Source organism: Calonectris borealis, chromosome 2, assembly GCF_964195595.1.
Source record: "Calonectris borealis chromosome 2, bCalBor7.hap1.2, whole genome shotgun sequence".
NCBI classification, from domain to species: domain Eukaryota; kingdom Metazoa; phylum Chordata; class Aves; order Procellariiformes; family Procellariidae; genus Calonectris; species Calonectris borealis.
This window is the reverse complement of record NC_134313.1, coordinates 140,298,318-140,316,071: the sequence shown is the minus strand read 5'-3', so window position 1 is coordinate 140,316,071 and position 17,754 is coordinate 140,298,318. Positions and strand designations below refer to the sequence as shown.

Genomic DNA, 17,754 nt, shown 5'->3' with positions numbered 1-17,754 from the left:
TCTGCCCCTCTACTCTGCTCTGGTGAGACCCCACCTGCAGTACTGCATCCAGCTCTGGAGTCCTCAGCACAAGAAAGACATGGACCTGTTGGAGCAGGTCCAAAGGAGGGCCATGAAAATGATCAGGGGGTTGGAACACCTCTCCTATGAAGAAAGGCTGAGAGAGTTGGGGTTGTTCAGCCTGGAGAAGAGAAGGCTTCGGGGAGACCTTATTGCAGCCTTTCAGTACTTAAAGGGGGCTTATAACAAAGATGGGGACAAACTTTTTAGCAGGGCCTGTTACAATAGGACAAGGGGTAGCAGTTTTAAACTCAAAGAGGGTAGATTCAGACTAGATATAAGGAAGAAATTTTTCACAATTTCACAAGGGTGGTGAAACACTGGAACAGGTTGCCCAGAGAGGTGGTAGATGCCCCATCCCTGGAAACGTTCAAAGTCAGGCTGGACGGGGCTCTGAGCAACCTGATCTAGTTGAAGATGTCCCTGCCCATGGCAGGGGAGTTGGACTAGACAACATTTAAAGGTCCCTTCCAACCCAAACTATTCTATGATTCTATGAAATATTACAAACATCATCATGACTGGCAAGCTTTTACTAACTAAAGCACATTTATCCTTATTGTCCAAGAAAGAATGTAAAATACAGAGTGCAGTTGTGGAAAACTACAGCTAACTTGTATCACCAGCACAGATTTTAAATAAATAAATAAATAAAAGAACCCCCCCAAAACACCCACAAAAAATCCCAACACTTAAAATTAAGAGCAGCAATCCAGTGATTACCTTCCATCAAACGTAATTATATGAGGGTCAGTAAATGAGTAGCAGTAGGCAGTGGGTAGATCCTTTACTGTAATCTTCAAAACAAAGAAGCACATGGTAAGTCATGTCAGATTAGGAAATAAACAGACTCAGGCACATTATTTGTCTTGTGATACTAGTTTACATTCTAATAAATATATTATACTTCTAATCAATCTGAGTAGTTATATCAATATTAAAATGTAAAAAAATTAATTCAAATGAAAACACAACACTTCAATGAAAATAAAACAATGGAAAATTGACCACTTAGAAATCTTGGTGCGAGTCAGCAAGTCACAACTGAAATAGAAGCTTCATTAACAACAGCCACATTTCTGGCCAGTTTACAGAGCTTAACATGAAGATTTTCCACCTGTGTGCTTTCTGGAAGATAGCCATTCCACAGGAAATTCTCACTGGATATAGGTTCGACTGCAATTCTGGTTATTCTGTCTCCATCCTGCATAAAGTCTGCCACAGCAGTGAAATAAATTACAGCTTGACTACAGATTCCGTTATTGCAGGGTTTCTGGAGGAGATCCACATGACAAGAAGAAAGAGCCAAGTTTAAACCTAACTGCTCTTTACCTGTTTTAATGAAAACACATCATTAGTGAGTTTTGCTCTAAGTCAGTCACATTTTGTATACGACTGTGAATATAGATACTAACTTATTTACAAACATTTTCATAAATTAAAACAATTATGCTTTTTTTTTAGGTTTGGTTATGCAAAGTCCCCTCTCTACATCTTCATACACACACACAAGAAAATGGTTTTGAATTTCCAATTTGATAGACAAATGGAAATCATGATAGGCTTGCTAATATGACCTAAAAAGGTTGTCTACATAGGCAAGGCTCCTCCTGGGGTTCACAGGACTTGTGCTTGAGAAAGTACTACAGAAAACGGTAATAATAGTAAAAAATGAGGCCTTCATGATGGCATGTAAGATACTTGCAACACAACAGGTCAACAAAATGAACTGAATTATAAACTTTGCAAGTATTACGGTATTCTGTCTATTCAAGTCAAAGAATATGGCTCCAATATCCATAGCTGCCAAAAAACACCTGCTAACTTCAGCAAGTAATGGACACATTCTTCCATACTTTCAGCAGCAGTATATACAGCCTGGGAATATTTTGTTTTAACATTTTAGAAAGTATTTTACAATGTAACAGCTTCTCCAAAGGAGGAGACCAGCAGGAATATTTAGAAAAACACATTAAACATACAAAATGCAACAAAAATCAGGATAATACTTACCCTCATCAACAGTATTTAATGTTAGTGAGATTTTGCAGTCACTTTCAAGCTGGCTAAACTCAGGACAAGGAATAGGAATGCTACTTTCTATTGCCAGTCTGTATTCCTTCCCGTCTTCTGATATATCATATGTTTCTGGATGTATCTAGCACAGAAGAAATTGTACTTAAAATGCAAGCTTTGTGAGTAAACTATGGCACTGCTTACTAACCAGCTAGGAGTACAGTCTAAAAAACTGAAGAGATGGAATGGCACGGTGTGTATCCTGCTCCACTTGAACAGGCTTATTTAGATGGTCTGAAGAGCAGTGGCACACTGGGGAGAAGATAAGGACACAGCAGCAAGAGTCTTGAAGAGGTGGGAATAAGGGGCAAGGATAAGGAAAAGGCAAGAATAAAGGCTAGCTAGAAAGGTAAGGAATTAGCAAACTACATTAACACCACAAAAACGTATTCTCTGGGTAACTTCTGGAAGCTAAAATACAAACAGTTTGGTGTATCGTCTGGGTGAAAGGGAGGGAGAAGCTACCTACAGGCAACAATGTCTCAAAAGAATTTGGAAGCACCATATTCTCCCAGGATTCCTCTCCGTAAACTTAGAACACAGCTCACTATAGGTGCATAATCAAAAATGCAACTAGAGATCAGTAACAGAGGCCAACTGAGCGTTGTACATTGGGTGAAATCCTGAACGCAGCCTCACAGGAAAACAAAAATAATGCATCCACACTTTTTGCAGTGTGCACTACAGACTTGCACTTACATGAGATAAACCTAGGCCCTGATCCTGCAGAAACAGAAGCTCATGCTTAGCTTTATGAAGGGCAAATCCTTAACAGGACTATTCCCAACATGTAATGACATGCAGTATGTCTTTCTGGGATCGGGGTCCCATTCCTGGCCAGCAAATGGGTCCCTATAGCTAGGAATCCACAGTAGGAATCAAAATGAGTTTGGAGCTTGGCCTCTGACCAAGTGGCACGGCACAGCTCATGTCCCCATTTCCCTCTCTAAGTCCAGACCAGGCTGGCCTCACCCTTCCCTTACCCCCATGGCCAGCTGGGAAGAGGCCCTGGCCAAGGCTATCCCATGAGCCACGTGCTGGGAGAGCCTGTTGGCATAGGCCAAAATCATGCCAGGAAAGGCAGCAGCAGTTAAACGTGATGGACAACAGCGTGCCAGGGCTCAGGTCTCCCAGTTTACAAATACAGCATCGGAGTCGACTCCAGCTGCTGGAAATCAAGGCTTTCACTACATGTGTGAGTTGCCAGTTCAGCCTTCCTGCACCTTGAGGGCGTGGCGACCCTTCTGCTTTTTGACAAATTTAAGTTCACTACAGCCAACAACATGCTCTATTAATTGACAGTTAATACATTTTGAGAGCCTTCTAGAGGCACTGACTGCCATACTCAGAAAGATTCCTTACTACGATAAAGTAAAACATTATTTTCTTTCAAAATTACCTTAATGCCAGCAAAAAATTCCTTGCTCTCAACAGAAGAGCTTTGTATATCCGGCTTCTCCATTAAAAAAGCAGAACTGCTACAGTAGACCTGTAGGGCAAAACCAGCATAATAGAATACATTTTTGGTATGATGTGGTCACGTGAAGACAAAACCCAGCCATCATGGGTCAGTTTGATGGATTCACCGTGCCCAGTCTTCTGACTGCACCAGAAGTTACCAATTGCCAGCGGTGCTGCTTAAGAAAAACATAGAAACAGATCGAGCATCCTACGACCTTGTCCTGGCATACTCCACCGGTGGTGCAGAGACTTCTTGAACTAAAGGCTGCGTACAAACCAGCACATTTAACAAGCACCTAAGTCTCCACCGATGTAACAAACCCCTTCTGGAGCATTTCTGCACCCCATGACATCTTGTGGAAATGCAGTCTATACTTAATTACATGTTATTTACTTCTTTTTGTCCGTTTCACATTTTTTGCCTTTTAATTTTGTTGAGCGCCCATTAATCTTAGATTATGCAAAACAACCATCCCCTCCTCCTTCTTACTATACTTTTTTCCTGGTGTTATGGGCCTGGATAATCTGTTTCAAGCTGAAGAATTCACTGTGATTTCCCTCCACTGAACCAGTTCCACGCTACCACCACCGTGGTTTTGCACTTTTTCTTTGTTTATTTTGCTGTATCCCTTTTGAGATGTGTTGACCACACATGCAATATTTCAGATCCTGAGAAAACCAAGGATTCATAGCAGCAGCAGGTAGTTTATGACTGTGCCTTTCCTTTTGACTGTCACTGAGCTAACACTGTCAGGCTATTACTATTCACAAAGGCCCCAAAGGATTTTTGAGGATTAGCAATTGCTATTGTTGTCCATAAGCCACCCAAGCAGCCTGGCTTTGGCTTGAACACACATGCACACCAACCATGTGTTTTTTTGGGTTTTTTTTGTTTTGTTTTGTTTTGTTTTTTTATTTTGACAAGGGAAAATTAACCTGTATTTTGATATATACAGGTAGAAAGCTTATTGATTTTCCAATGCTTAAGCTTCTCAAAGTTACCATGAGAGTCTAGGTCTTGATTCTGCAGAATGTAATGCAGGTACTCCCACTGCTTTTGATGGCAAAGATTAAACCATTTAAATCCGATCCTAGAGACAAAACTGTCAAGCAGCAGCTCATTATTGATTCAGAGAAAACAAATCTATCTAATGAATCAACAACACAGCTTCTCACAACCTCTGACTCTTACAGTCTCTCACTTAGATGCAGTTGTATCCAAAAATCCTCTTAATTTACAGTATCAAACAAAATCACAGTAGAGGGTGAAGAAGATGCAACTTCAATAAACATTTATCCTGGAGGCACACTATACTGTACTGAGACAGACAGTCTCAAACCCTTAACGGCAGTGACAATTACTGGTATATTCTGTGGTATTTCCACATTCATATGGGCACTGTTGGTGTAAACAACAACTAGAGACAGTATGCTTCTGCCAAGAAAAATTATACAGCAAGGTGCTTGAACTCTCTCTCTAACATCTGCTAGTGTCTACTGAGCCATATTTACAAAGATAGAAGGAGGTTATAATTATGTTTTAACATACTCTGTCTCCAAGTCTGATGTTTATCCCATCTAGTTCTAGAAGTGAGAACGTATGAACTGCTGTTTCATGTTTCAGTTCTTCTTTGATACCTTCAGGAGAAAGTCTTGACCAAGTTACAAGGAATCCAACTGAGCTGTTTGCAAAAGGAACGCCAAAGGTACACCTTAGGTAAATGCCGCCTTTGATCAACTCTGCTACAACTTCAGGAATGGCTGGTAGTGGTGGTGACACAGATGGAGATGATGAAGGAGCCAGGGTACCTAGTCAAACAGAAGTGTGGTTTGTGGTTTTTATTCCAATATCGGATTAAATGACATTGACATATATTTTGCAAATCAATACACTAATAATATTTACCTTTTTTCCTATGTGGAAATATTACATAATTGCTTAGAGAATCAGAGAAATTGTGTATGTTCCTTTTATTAATTATTAAAAGGAGAAAAAACTCTTTATCAGCCTTTGATTATATTCTAGCCAACAGGAAGGTGCTGAAGAGGAGAAAAAAAACCCCAAGAACAATGAATAAAATACAATTATTTTACCAGACAGAAGAGAGTAACATGCAAAGGAATTTGCCTGACAGAAGAATATTTTCTCTACTTATGAAGAAGGAGAAAAAAGAAAAAAAAAAAAGGACTATGTAAAAAGAAACAGAATAAGCAACAGTATGATCTGTAGATTCATCTTATATTTGACTCCCAAAGAATCAAAGTAATCTGTAAATCAGCACTATTAAAACTACTTTTTAACATTTTGGTACTTATTCTGAACATTATGCTGAGAAAGGTCTTTTGTAATCCAAGGTCTGAAATTGCCTCCAAACTGTTCATTTTGCCACAGACCAAGCAATACTGTTAAAAACATGAACATGTTTTTATTCAAGACAGAATATGACTAAATGTTGACATTATTGGATCATAGATACCCAGAAAATCAAAACAAAATACTCACTGCTACAGACGCCTTGAATTTCCATTCCCTCAGGATCACAGGTCTGTGGCTTTGCATCTGAAACTACTATAAATTGTTCTTAAATTGTATATTCACACACATACAGAGTATGTACACCAATGCTCTTAAATTATTGCCCTATGTTAAAAATACACCAAATATCACAAGACACGAATTGAAGTGTAAATTAGCAGAACAGAAGCAATCTTGTAATCCAATCCATATAAAATTATGTTAGCAGTCGGTACAAAGCCTTGTGTTGGAAATCACAAGTAGAGTGAGGAGGAAGAGTACAGAACATTCTACCACCTCTACATCTTTTACTGCAGATGTACCCAGCCAATACTTATAGATGTTGTTAATGAATAAAAAGGAATTAAACTATTCTCTTGAATACATATTTTGCCTCCCCAAATCCACATCTGAATGCTTATTCATTAACTGTAACCCTGGACACCCAAATTCAGTGCCGACCTGCTTTGAAAAAAATCATCTTTCCTACAGGGGCCTAAGAAAAAGTGCTTGTGCACTGCTATTGTTTGGTACTTGGAATGTTATAAAAAAAAAGGGGGGGGAACTTTGATTAAACATGAAAATACCAGTGCATTGGTAACAGGAGTAGAAAGAGGTCAGTCACTCCACTCAAACTAAGTCAGAAGGGCAGCAGCAACACTGAAAACCCCATTCACCAAAAAGAATGAAGAGCAGATTTTGATGTTCCACGCTTCAGTGATACAACTTGAATTCCTTAGCATGTAGAGGATAGACTGTTTGAAAATTTGCATCAAGTGTTTACAGCTATCAAGTGTTAAAGAGAAAACACAGTACACATGGTAACCTAGATACAAAAAGCAGTACAAGAGTGCAATGTACTTCGCATGAAAACACCATCTTAAAAGAGGGCTTTTAAACTCAAAATGTGTTTCAGATTTACAGTATTCAGCAGAGCCAAAGCAGAGTTATGTTTCTTGCCTGCTTTGTTTTGAGGCAGTAAAAATTTGCTAGCTTGCTGCCTGTGGTTTTTATATCCTCTTTCCTCTTCATGAGCCATCATCCAAAGTAAATGCAAAGTCCTATAGGGCAGGAGTTCTTCATTGCTTCAGTCACTTGCATGCTGAAATGTCCCATTTGTGGCATTTTTTTCTGTCAATAAACCCTTGGAGAATGCCTTAACAATTGGACCTAAAGGTATAATGATGGGCCAGTAAAGCACCAGAAAACCCACTGATAGTTTTGCTGTTAAGCTTTTGAAAGCAGTCAGTAATAAAGAATGTGACTTAGAGCAATACAGTATATGATGCATAAAAATATCACTATATTTTCACAATGGTGTGTTATACGAGCTAATAAGAATTTCCTACTACACTAATTTGTCACTATTTCACAGTATTTATAATTGTAAGGATTTAACCATGCCTTCCCTAAGTTATCTAAAACATCTGGCATGAATAATGAAATACTGAAGTTTTGAGCTGTGAACACCAACACACTTTTGCAGCACAAGGGTCCAAGACAACGCAAGACATTACAAAAGGACTCCAGTTCTTTCTCACAGTACTAATAAAGTGTGTATCAGTAGAGCATTTCTGTGTTGAATTTTCTTCTAGCAACAACGTGCTAGAAATAAAATTATTCCTAACAAGAAAAATATTCCTAATGACGCTAAAAAATAATTGATATAATTACAGTTTGATCAAGTTCTTAAACAGAATTTACTCTGACACATAATTCTATGCATATTCAGTAATGAGTATTTGCAGAGCATGAGCGCCATTGAAGGTACTCTGAATTTTGACTTTTAGATGTGTCTTATATCCCCACCTCATTATATGGAAAATTTCAATTCTTAAGTTTCTGGGCTTTGAACAATACTTGAGTGCTAAATATAAGTTTAAAAAGGGTGGTGTGAACCCACCTTACCATACCAAATCATTTTTCTTTCGTATCAATATTAAAAGTAAGGATTGCAAGAAATTTTAGCATGTATAACTATTTCCAGACATTTCCACTCAGACAAATATCAAAGAACACACTTACTTACAAACACACCCACTTAGTGGAGTTACAGCATGCATTTTCTCACCTTCTGCACAATACCCCATGCATCCTTGGGTGGGCTGCAGTAAGTAAACAAAGAAATCTCCGCAGTTCCTCACGCTGACAGGGATTCGGAAAAGACAGCAGTCTTTTGAAGTGCTGAAGAAAAACTGCCATGTAGCACAAGCTGTTAACTGTTTGATCTCACCGGGTCGAGGCATGGACTCTGACTCCCTCAGAGACAACCAGACAGGGGCTTGAGTACCACAGTGATTCATCTTCAGCACCAGAGAAAAACATCAGAAAATGGTTAATGCTATATCAAACTGTTGCTGTGCTTTAATAAGAGGTACATATGTATTCAATTAATTTCCTGCATGAGCTTTTAACAAAGTTTAGACAGTATAATTGACGGCTTGCTTTCTTTCCTCCTCAAGGTTGAATATAAATACACACAAAAGAGACTTAAGTCCTTCTTTGAGTCTAATGAATTTGTGTTTCTAAAGACAGGCTATAATTTAGTGCCTGAAGAACTTAACCGGGAGCCACACCTGAGTGTTTTGCCCCAAAAAGCTAACAGTTGTGTTACGGCTTAGTGAATTACCCTACACCCGTTAACCTACAGTAAGCGGCTGTGTGCATGCTATCAGAGCGCAGCAAATACAGGGTAGAACATACATACACTGAATACCAACTAAAGGTGCTAAAGCTGACACGTTTTATCTGCCTTTTGCCATGGACTGAAGGCTCAGCTAACCTCCTGGATTTCTTCTAAGAGATGTGGCCAGCTGATGCAAGGTTACTGACTTGCAGCCCTAGCCGAAAACGCAAGACACCTGACAAGCCCTGTCTGTCTTTCAATTCCCTGCCCTTAGAAAAAGATATGGTTGTAGCACCCCCCGTAACAACCACAGTGACTTTGTAGCAACCCTAAATCCTTTGGTGTTTACAAAGCAGTGGGCTTCACAAGGTCTATGGTTCAGATGCTGATTCAACAGGTGATTTAAGAGGGCTGTCGTTCCCTCTCTCACAAACAAAAGCCTTGTTCAGTGCTTTTCCTCATGGAGTAAGAAGTGTGCTGTGGAATAGTCTCCTTCACCTCTCACCACTGTGGCTATGCCAGGCCTTCAGGTTAAGGGAGCTGCCATGCAGGTCATAACTTAACAATAGTATCAACCATGGTAACCGAAACGTAAGTCTGACTTAGCAGACACCAGAGTTTACCAGTGGAATACAGAAAAATGAATCCTGAGAAAAGGAGACAAAGAAGGAATCCGGTTCATGGGTTACCAGAATGAGTTAAAGATCACCTCCTGTCTTTCATGTGCTGCAGAAAGCAAAATGAAGAGAAACACCGGGAAGAACACAGTGTGTTAAAGCCAGCATTTTGAAAATATTTACATGAAAACTCTAAATCTGAAATTGTGAGATTTTGAGAACATCTTCTCCTTCATACATCGCCTCAAGTATTCCTTTCTTTGACCTGATAGTGAAACAAGATCTCAGATCATCTTCCCTTTAGACCCCTTTGTCTGAAGACTACTGCAGACTCATTGAGCAATTACTCATCTCAAAAGTACACTTTTCTTTCTTAGTCTAGAATATCTGAGCCCATCATCAATCCATCAGACAGACAGACAGAATTAATGAGAAGTACACAGAAATGGGATGGATTGTTTAACAGAGTCTGAATCTTTGACAAGGATTAAATATAGCTATAATAAAAATTCTCCTAAAGGGAAAGAAAGGAGGAAACTTCCCAAACAAGACATCCATTTTAGTTTGGTTTTAATGTTTTGACTTTGAGATTTCAAAATAAGTGTCTTGGTTTCGTCAACAGATGCAAAGAAGCAGATGTCAATGCATAAATTTCATTTGCTGAATAAGTTTTGAATCAATCTCTTTCCAACTGTAATTATCTGGATTCCTCTCTATTAGGATGGTAGCCTATTTTTACCAAATATTTACTAAGCACTGAGAAGTTTGGTCAGATTACTAAAACTTTCCTAGATGATCTGAGCAGGTATCTTGCTAGTCTAACCTCTGTTCTGAAAAACACATTGTTTTTTCCCCTGGTTTATCATGCTGGTTCTTTGCATAAAAGTATCAATTTTGAGAAAATACAACTATAATTTGTTTGTATTAAATTTAACTAAAAGAAAGTCCTTCAGGAATCATACTTTTTGCTACTTTTTTGCAGTGTAAAAGCCTGGATAACAGTAGCCTCTGCAACACAGCCCTCTGAGTCCTTGAGTCAGCTGCACATCAAAGGTACTTCAGTGGCTTTATATTGCCATAAAGATTTAATAAAAAATAAAGTAAATAAATAAATAAATAAAAATAAGAGGGGCTGCTATAAACTCAATTTAATTTTATTAGTATGTTTTAACTGTTTTGTATTCCTTTAAAAGTGTTACATTGCTGGGCTTTTCTTTTCTTTTTTTTTTTTTTAAAAGACTGTGACCAGGCAATTTCAATTCATCAGAAAAATCACGGGTAAAATATTCTAATGACATTTTTATTTTTTTTAAACCAGGAAATGTTTTAAAATAGGAAACTGCAAAGATACATCTTCTTAGAATATAACAATTACAGAGATGTTGGTACGCTCCAAAATAAAGCATTATAAGTCTAAAGTATTAAATTTTCCAAGTAATTCTTGAGTCTTAGGGGACTTGCAGATGACAAGGCAACTAATCTACAGTTAGCTCTGTTAGTCCAAGTCATTTTAGGAGTAATCTCTTCTCTCCAACATGATCACTTTAAAAGCTGCACAATTACTGGATTCATGTGGCTGCAAGTCTTTATACCGCTTTGACATGGCCTTCCTAGCAGACGGACCATCACAGAGGTGCAGCTTTACAACATGATATCCCTGCTACGCTGCCACTGAGAAAATCTCCTTTAGCAGTGACTACAAATGACAGTTTTTGAGCGCTCTAAAAGGGAGGTAATTTACCGTCCTCTGCTATTGCCCTTTCAGTGTAAAATTTTCCATGCTTAAGACTTAATTGTCCAGTTAACATATTTTAATATATTCAAGTATTTAGAGAGAAGAGGTACTCTGTATTCCTCCACATCAGTCTCCATAACCGTATTCTTTTTTTATACCTATCGTACTGAAAAATTCTTAAGAAAAAATATGTATTTCTCATAATCAAGTAACAATACCTCCACACACTTGGTCGGCATCTCGGCAGACTTATCAAAAATCGTAAAGCGATACCATCCTGGTGTTAGGGAATGGTCACATATTAAATCCTGAATAGCTGATTGCTGGAGGTGGGATGAATCAAAATCAACGCTTCGGTAAGGGCTCTGCAGGATCTGATGTCCACCAGGAGAGCATTCAAGAACTGTGGAGCAAGAGTATTTCGCGTATCAAGACGGAATGCCTAACAAGTATGTTAGAAAAGATGTTAAGTATTTTCAACAGGAAAATATGGATATATCGCAATATGTGAAGCTGTTTTTACTGAAAAACATACTGAAATCTTAGTAACAACAACAAATAGGTATGTTAGCGCTCTAAAATTTAATAGGATTCATCAGGTGGTAACTTTCCCTTCTTTAAGTGGACAATAAATGCAAATTAATAACCACATTAGGCATTTACCCTGGATGTAAAAACAGTGGAAAGGAGTATGTTTATACTTTCTCTCTGGATTTTGACTTTCTAGTTCCACTGACGTTTATGAAACCTAACAACCTGAATAAAAATGTGGTGTCAGATATATGAGAGGATCGAAATCTACCTCAAGAGGAGTAAGGATTATCCAAAGGTCTTTTGTAAATAGGGTTACTGTTACAGGGTTCCTGTGCATGAAATGAAGAATTCCCTCAAATGGATGAGCGGTAGTTGCATACGGTTTGCACGTATACATGCAGATCATAGCAAAAGTATGTACGAAAATGGGTAGATACTTAGTTACACATTTTAAGTCAATTTGCATGACTGACATGCTAAAGTTTAATAAAGTAAATACAACTGACAAACATATTTTTGGACATCTAAGTGACCTCGTGGCCCCCCAAAAAATCTCAAAATTAACGATAGTTAAAATGAAGGATCAGAATCTGAAGAAGTCTTTACGACAGTTTTTTTAAAATGCAGACTCACTCAGAAATAAAGCAGAATGCCAGAATTTCTGAGTCTGATCTGGCAGCTGAGTCAACTCCTGTCAAAGACAGTGACAATAAAAGTTCTGGCTAATGGCATATTTGCATGCAATGTACTGAATGGCCATTCTTGCTCAGAAGTGAAAGTAGGGCAAAATAAAGTAAGAGAATGTTTGTAAATAAATAACATTTAAAATATACGTATCTATTTACCTTGCTTTTAAAAATGGATACCAGCTGATGCTGATTGTGAATGGAATTTCAGGTTATATTGAATGACACGTTAATCTTAATTCTTGCCTCCACTATGCTACTAATGAATTAAAAAATGCAGCTGTAAGCAAAGCTCTATGATCTTACATTTTGAATATTAATACTCTGATCTTCAGTTTTTGCTCCCAGGTTTTTCTGTATTTGTTCAGTGTTTTGCATGGTGTAATTGTGTTACTGATTACAAACATATTTTGGCTCAAATCATGCAATAATGCACTATCTTCCACATTTTTCATGTCCTTGTCCAGATAATCACAATTATAAAACAGTTTCAAAATCAGGCAATTCCCCTCCTTTAAATGGAGAAGACGCCCCAGTGAAAGAACAGACTTCATCTCTTTCAAGCACAGTATGAGAACCCTATAGTCCTTCAAAGACTGAAGATTTAATCCGATATGGCTTTAGGCTACCCAGGCAGGTAACAATAGCTTTATCTTCTATCCTCTAAGGGTAGATGGAAGTCAATGAGATTGACTGTGCCACCACTGTGCTTCTGAGTTGCTTGTAGTAGCCTGTAGGCTATTCGTGTCCATACAAGTTGACCTTATTGAGAATTTATCCTTCATTGGAATTTGAAAAAAAGCCCTTGAAGAATCACGGGTCAGTCATGTGTGTTATTGAAATGTTTTCCAAGCAAGCTACAGCACAAGCAGTTTACGAACCATGGTGAAAGTTTCTTCCTGTCTTCTATTTTTTATTGGAATTCTCCCTTTCATACGGCACCCTCATTAGTTTTCTTTCCTGTAACTGAATCACTCCTGAAACAATTAATATCTGTTACCTTTCCCATTAATAAATCAAGCTAGACATGAGACAAGTCTTTATTTTCTTTTCCTCCACAGTTTAATTAGATCATCGTTTGATAGATCTTTAAAACAGCTGACTGTACTCACTTGTAATAGGGTCATAAATCCTACTAAAGATCAAATTATAAGTTTCTTACTATTATGCACATCACTTTAAAATGTCACCCAGCTCTTCGTGTATTCTTTCTTCCTCTTTAGAAGTACGCTAATATTTCCATAGTTACTGCTTGGAAATCTCACGTTGCCTAACACTGGTTGATTTTTTTTTCTTTCTTTTCTTTTCTTTACCCATTCTGCAAAACAACTGAAAATAACTGCCATCATCAATAATACAAATTAAAATATTTTCTTACACATCTGAGTGTAACTGATGTGCTGTCTAACTCTAGCAACAGCAGAAACAAATAAAACTATCATATTTATGGACACATACACAAGAAATGAATGTTGTATTCTCTGTGAAAAAATTACCCCTGTAGACCAGATCTGCTCAAATCACAGGCATTTAAGAGGGGAGTTGGCTAAATCTTCCACTGAAACCATGATTTCCTTATTCAGGTTGTATAAAAAAAGTAATTTTGATATAAACATTCTTTCAAAATTCATTCTCAGAATGACGAATACCGATTTTGCTGTAATGCTCCAGAAAAGCTTTGCCTGTGTCTAACACCCAGCAATTTTCAGCCCAAAGAGTCAAGTCTGACAAAATAATAAGGAATTGAAAACAGGGTCTGATAACTTGAAAGTGCTAAGGAAGCTTACCTACAGGGCAAGCTTACCTACCAGCTCTGCCTAGTATGGGAGGAACATTAAAGTATGGGAAGACGTATATGCTGCTGTTGACCTGACTTCATCCACAATCACAAAATATTCTGACATCTTCTGACACAAAACGGAAAACTCATGTTAGTTTTAACAGAACTTATCATTTAAGCATGACTATTCTTGATGGAAATCTTTCCATATATATGGGAATATTCTTTTTAATTATTTCTTTTTGGACATTTAAATGTATTAGTGATTTAATAACTTTAAGTATTTGCTTTAGAATAATGAAATTCTAATTATAAAATACACAAATGAATACTTGAGAATTAAGACCATGAAATTCAGCCCCCTTTGTAGATTGTGCACCATTGGTTTAACTCAACCTAGCAGAGACACATGCGATGATAGGCTTATAAGGAGAGATTTATTTCTAGGAAGTCAAACTCTCCCATTTTGTTTGGAGGTCCAGGTACGACATACTGTCTGCTGAAAAAGCAATTCATCTTGGGAAAATATGCAGCTGTTTCTCTAGAATTTGACTTTACTTATCATATTCTGTGCTTCTTTCCACAAACACCCTATATGCTGTATAAGGCTCTCTACTGTTCTTTAACTGAGGTCTCTGCATGCCAGGAAGAATTTGATTCCATATTTGCTTTTTCCTGACCATCTGTCCTGGTTTCGGCTGGGATAGAGTTAACTTTCTTCCTAGTAGTTGGCACAGTGCTGTGTTTTGGATTTAGTATGAGAATAATGTTGATAACAGACTGATGTTTTAGTTGTTGCTAAGTAGTGCTTACACAGTCAAGGACTTTTCAGCTTCCCATGCTCTGCCAGGTGCACAAGAAGCTGGGAGGGAGCACAGCCAGGACAGCTGGCCCAACTGGCGAATCGGGTATTCCATAGCATATGACATCATGCTCAGCATATAAAGCTGGGGGAAGAAGAAGGAAGGGGAGCACGTTGGGAGTGATGGCGTTTGTCTTCCCAAGTAACTGTTACTGCTTTCCTGGAGATGGCTGAACACCTGCCTGCCGATGGGAAGCAGTGAATGAATTCCTTGTTTTGCTTTGCTTGAGTGCATGGCTTTTGCTTTCCCTATTAAACTGTCTTTGTCTCAACCCACGAGTTTTCTCACTTTTACCCTTCTGATTCTCTCCGCCATCCCACCGGGGGGGGGGAGGGTGAGCGAGCGGCTGGGTGGGGCTTAGATGCCAGCTGGGGTTAAACCTGTCTTCAGGATTAATACAGTAAGCTTTGTCTGGATCCATCCCAGACCTACTTGGTCCTGCCAGATACAGAGAAATGTGACCCTAAGGCAGAAAAGAACTCAACTTTTGCAACATCTTAAACACAAGGATAGCGTTGTGCCAGCGGATGAGCCTTTTGGGAGAGATACAGACGAAATCTCTGCCAATACATTGGGGTTTGTACCATGACTGCCACAAACGGGTACTCTGTTTGTGGTACTCTGAACACCACCGTTAACCAAAAGTCAGAGAGGTTCTTGAAATCAACACAGAAGCTCATTTTTCACAAAGAGGTATTTAAGTGGCTCCTGATGACTGCCTCTGAGGCACACCGGTGGAAAACGAGTTCCACAAAGGAAGGACTTTTCAATTCCTTGCTCACGTCTGTTCCAATGCATGTGCAGAGAGGGGCTGATGATTTTCCATCTCTCCATAATGTTTCCAGCATGATGGAGCAGTCAGGGACTGAGGACTGCTGGGTGCAAACCAGAGTAGAGAGAGGAAAAGGAGCCACTCGCGGACTATGGGCAGGCAAGAGCAGAGTGGCAGGACTGGCAACTCAGTTCCTCAGGTACAGCTTACCAGTTTGTATCTCCTGCTGTCCAAAGGCCAGGATCTGGCAAATGACTACAGATAAACAAATAGTGCCATTAGTAAGTGCCCACTCTGATCTTGAACGTGCTTTTTCTTGCATCTACTGGCTGCAAAGGATGCAGCGTATCAACATCCCAAGGCAGAAACTAGAACTAGGACTGCATTTGACAAAAGTGCTCAGATGTATTTGTGGATTTAAACTCTTCCAAAATATGAAAATAGAAAGAAATTCACTTTTTGGAAGAAGTTATCCCAAAATAATTATTTAGGGGAACACTTTTAAAGCAAAATATAAAAATGACTGTAACTGTTTACGTAAAAGATACCATTTGCTTGGATGAGACATATAAAAGCACGATTACAAACGTTGTAGCAATGACAGTATCGCAATGCAATGAACAGGTATATGAATACTCCTATACACAGAACAACGAAGAAAATAGAATCAACGCGCACACATTAATACATCTTTAAAAATAACCTTATTTGAATGGGTGTTAAAACACTTTTCAACCACTCATGTCCACACCCTAAGGTGCCTTTGTAAAGGCAATAAATAGTTGCATAACCTTCAAAAAAATGTAAAATATATGCTCATGAATATTTTCTAGTAGTTCTCAATATAATATGCTATTGTATCTACTTTTACGTGGCTTCCTCTCAGAAATTTCAAACAATACAGATATGGGTTTTGCCCAGGTTTTGCAAAGCATTTCAGAGAGGTCCCAGGCAAGGGCGTGCCAATGTGCTCCAGCACACAGGGAAATGAGAGCACGGAAGACAGAATGGGAGAATTAACATTCCTGGTCTTCGATTTTCACTTGGTAGGTTTTCCCTGCAGGTGCGCTGTGACAATGACAATTTCTATTTTGTCAGGTCATAAAGTTAAGCCTCTTCCAGTGAAACCCGCTACCTGTACCTATCGGGCTGGCAAACAGGCGCTGGGCTGGCACAGGGGCAGGACCCGACCCCCGGGACCGGGCCAGGAGACTGCCGCCCGCCCGGGCGCTCCTTCACAACCCGGCGGGGCTGCGGGCAAGCGCTGCCCTCCCCGCGCTACGGCCCCGGAGCAGCCGCCCGCCTCTGCGCCCTGCCCTTCACCGGCTGGCGGCCGCGCCCCCTCCCGTAGCCGCTCGCCCCCTCTCGGTGCCCGGCCTGGCGCCGCTTACCTCGCCGGTGGGGCCTCGCCGCCGCCAGGCACCCCAGCACGGCGGCGCAGAGCCAGAGGCGGCGGGCTGCGGGAGCGGTCCCCGCCATGGCCCCGACCCGCCGCTCCGCTCCGCTCCCCGCCGCGCCCCGCTCGCCCTGCGGCCGGGAGGCTCCGCCGCCGCCGCGCTGCCGGGCCGGGCCGGGCCGTGCCTCCGCGCCCTCCTGGCAGCTCCGTGCGCCCACCCCGCGCCTCAGTGCAGCCCCTCCCTCGGGGGTCCTCGGCGGGGCCCGGCCCTCAGCCCGCCTCCCTGCCGGCCCCCGGCCCGGCCCCGCCGGCCGTCGCGGTGGGGCTGCCCGCTCCCGGCGCGTGGGCGGCGGAGGCGGCTGCGGCCGGTGCCCGGGCACGGCGAGGGGGGCTGGGGCGCTGGGCGGCAGCCCCCGTACCCCGTGCGTGCCCCTGTGCGCCTGGGCATCCCCTGGCCGGGCTTTCCATGGGGGATGTTATCAGCAAGCAAGCAAAGGAAACACTCGGTGGTTCTTGTCGGGGGCTTTTCGAAGATGCTTCTTTGAATCCTAGACGGACCCAAAGTTGGTCGGCGTCATGCAAGAGCAATGTCCTACTGTCCTCTGAGCCATGATTGTATTTATTGTCTGATGT

At 40.4% G+C, this 17,754-nt stretch overlaps 1 protein-coding gene across 3 annotated transcripts in view; it reads right to left on the bottom strand.

The window, feature by feature from the left end:
- VWDE (von Willebrand factor D and EGF domains) overlaps positions 1 to 17,204 on the bottom strand; it is a 41,035-nt gene extending 23,831 nt beyond the window's left edge. Inside the window, exons 1-9 of one of the 3 annotated variants that reach the window (XM_075143663.1) lie at positions 17,117 to 17,204; positions 11,309 to 11,493; positions 8,184 to 8,415; positions 6,101 to 6,166; positions 5,147 to 5,406; positions 3,536 to 3,625; positions 2,074 to 2,218; positions 1,178 to 1,392; positions 784 to 857 (exon numbers count right to left, since the gene is read on the bottom strand). In XM_075143663.1, the coding sequence (XP_074999764.1) occupies positions 784 to 857; positions 1,178 to 1,392; positions 2,074 to 2,218; positions 3,536 to 3,625; positions 5,147 to 5,406; positions 6,101 to 6,166; positions 8,184 to 8,415; positions 11,309 to 11,493; positions 17,117 to 17,204 (1,355 nt within the window). Of the gene's footprint in view, positions 1 to 783; positions 858 to 1,177; positions 1,393 to 2,073; positions 2,219 to 3,535; positions 3,626 to 5,146; positions 5,407 to 6,100; positions 7,283 to 8,183; positions 8,416 to 11,308; positions 11,494 to 17,116 lie in introns of those variants that run through there. The other 2 variants (XM_075143666.1, XM_075143664.1) reach the window with 2 other exon arrangements.
- Between the last annotated feature and the right edge of the window lie 550 nt (positions 17,205 to 17,754).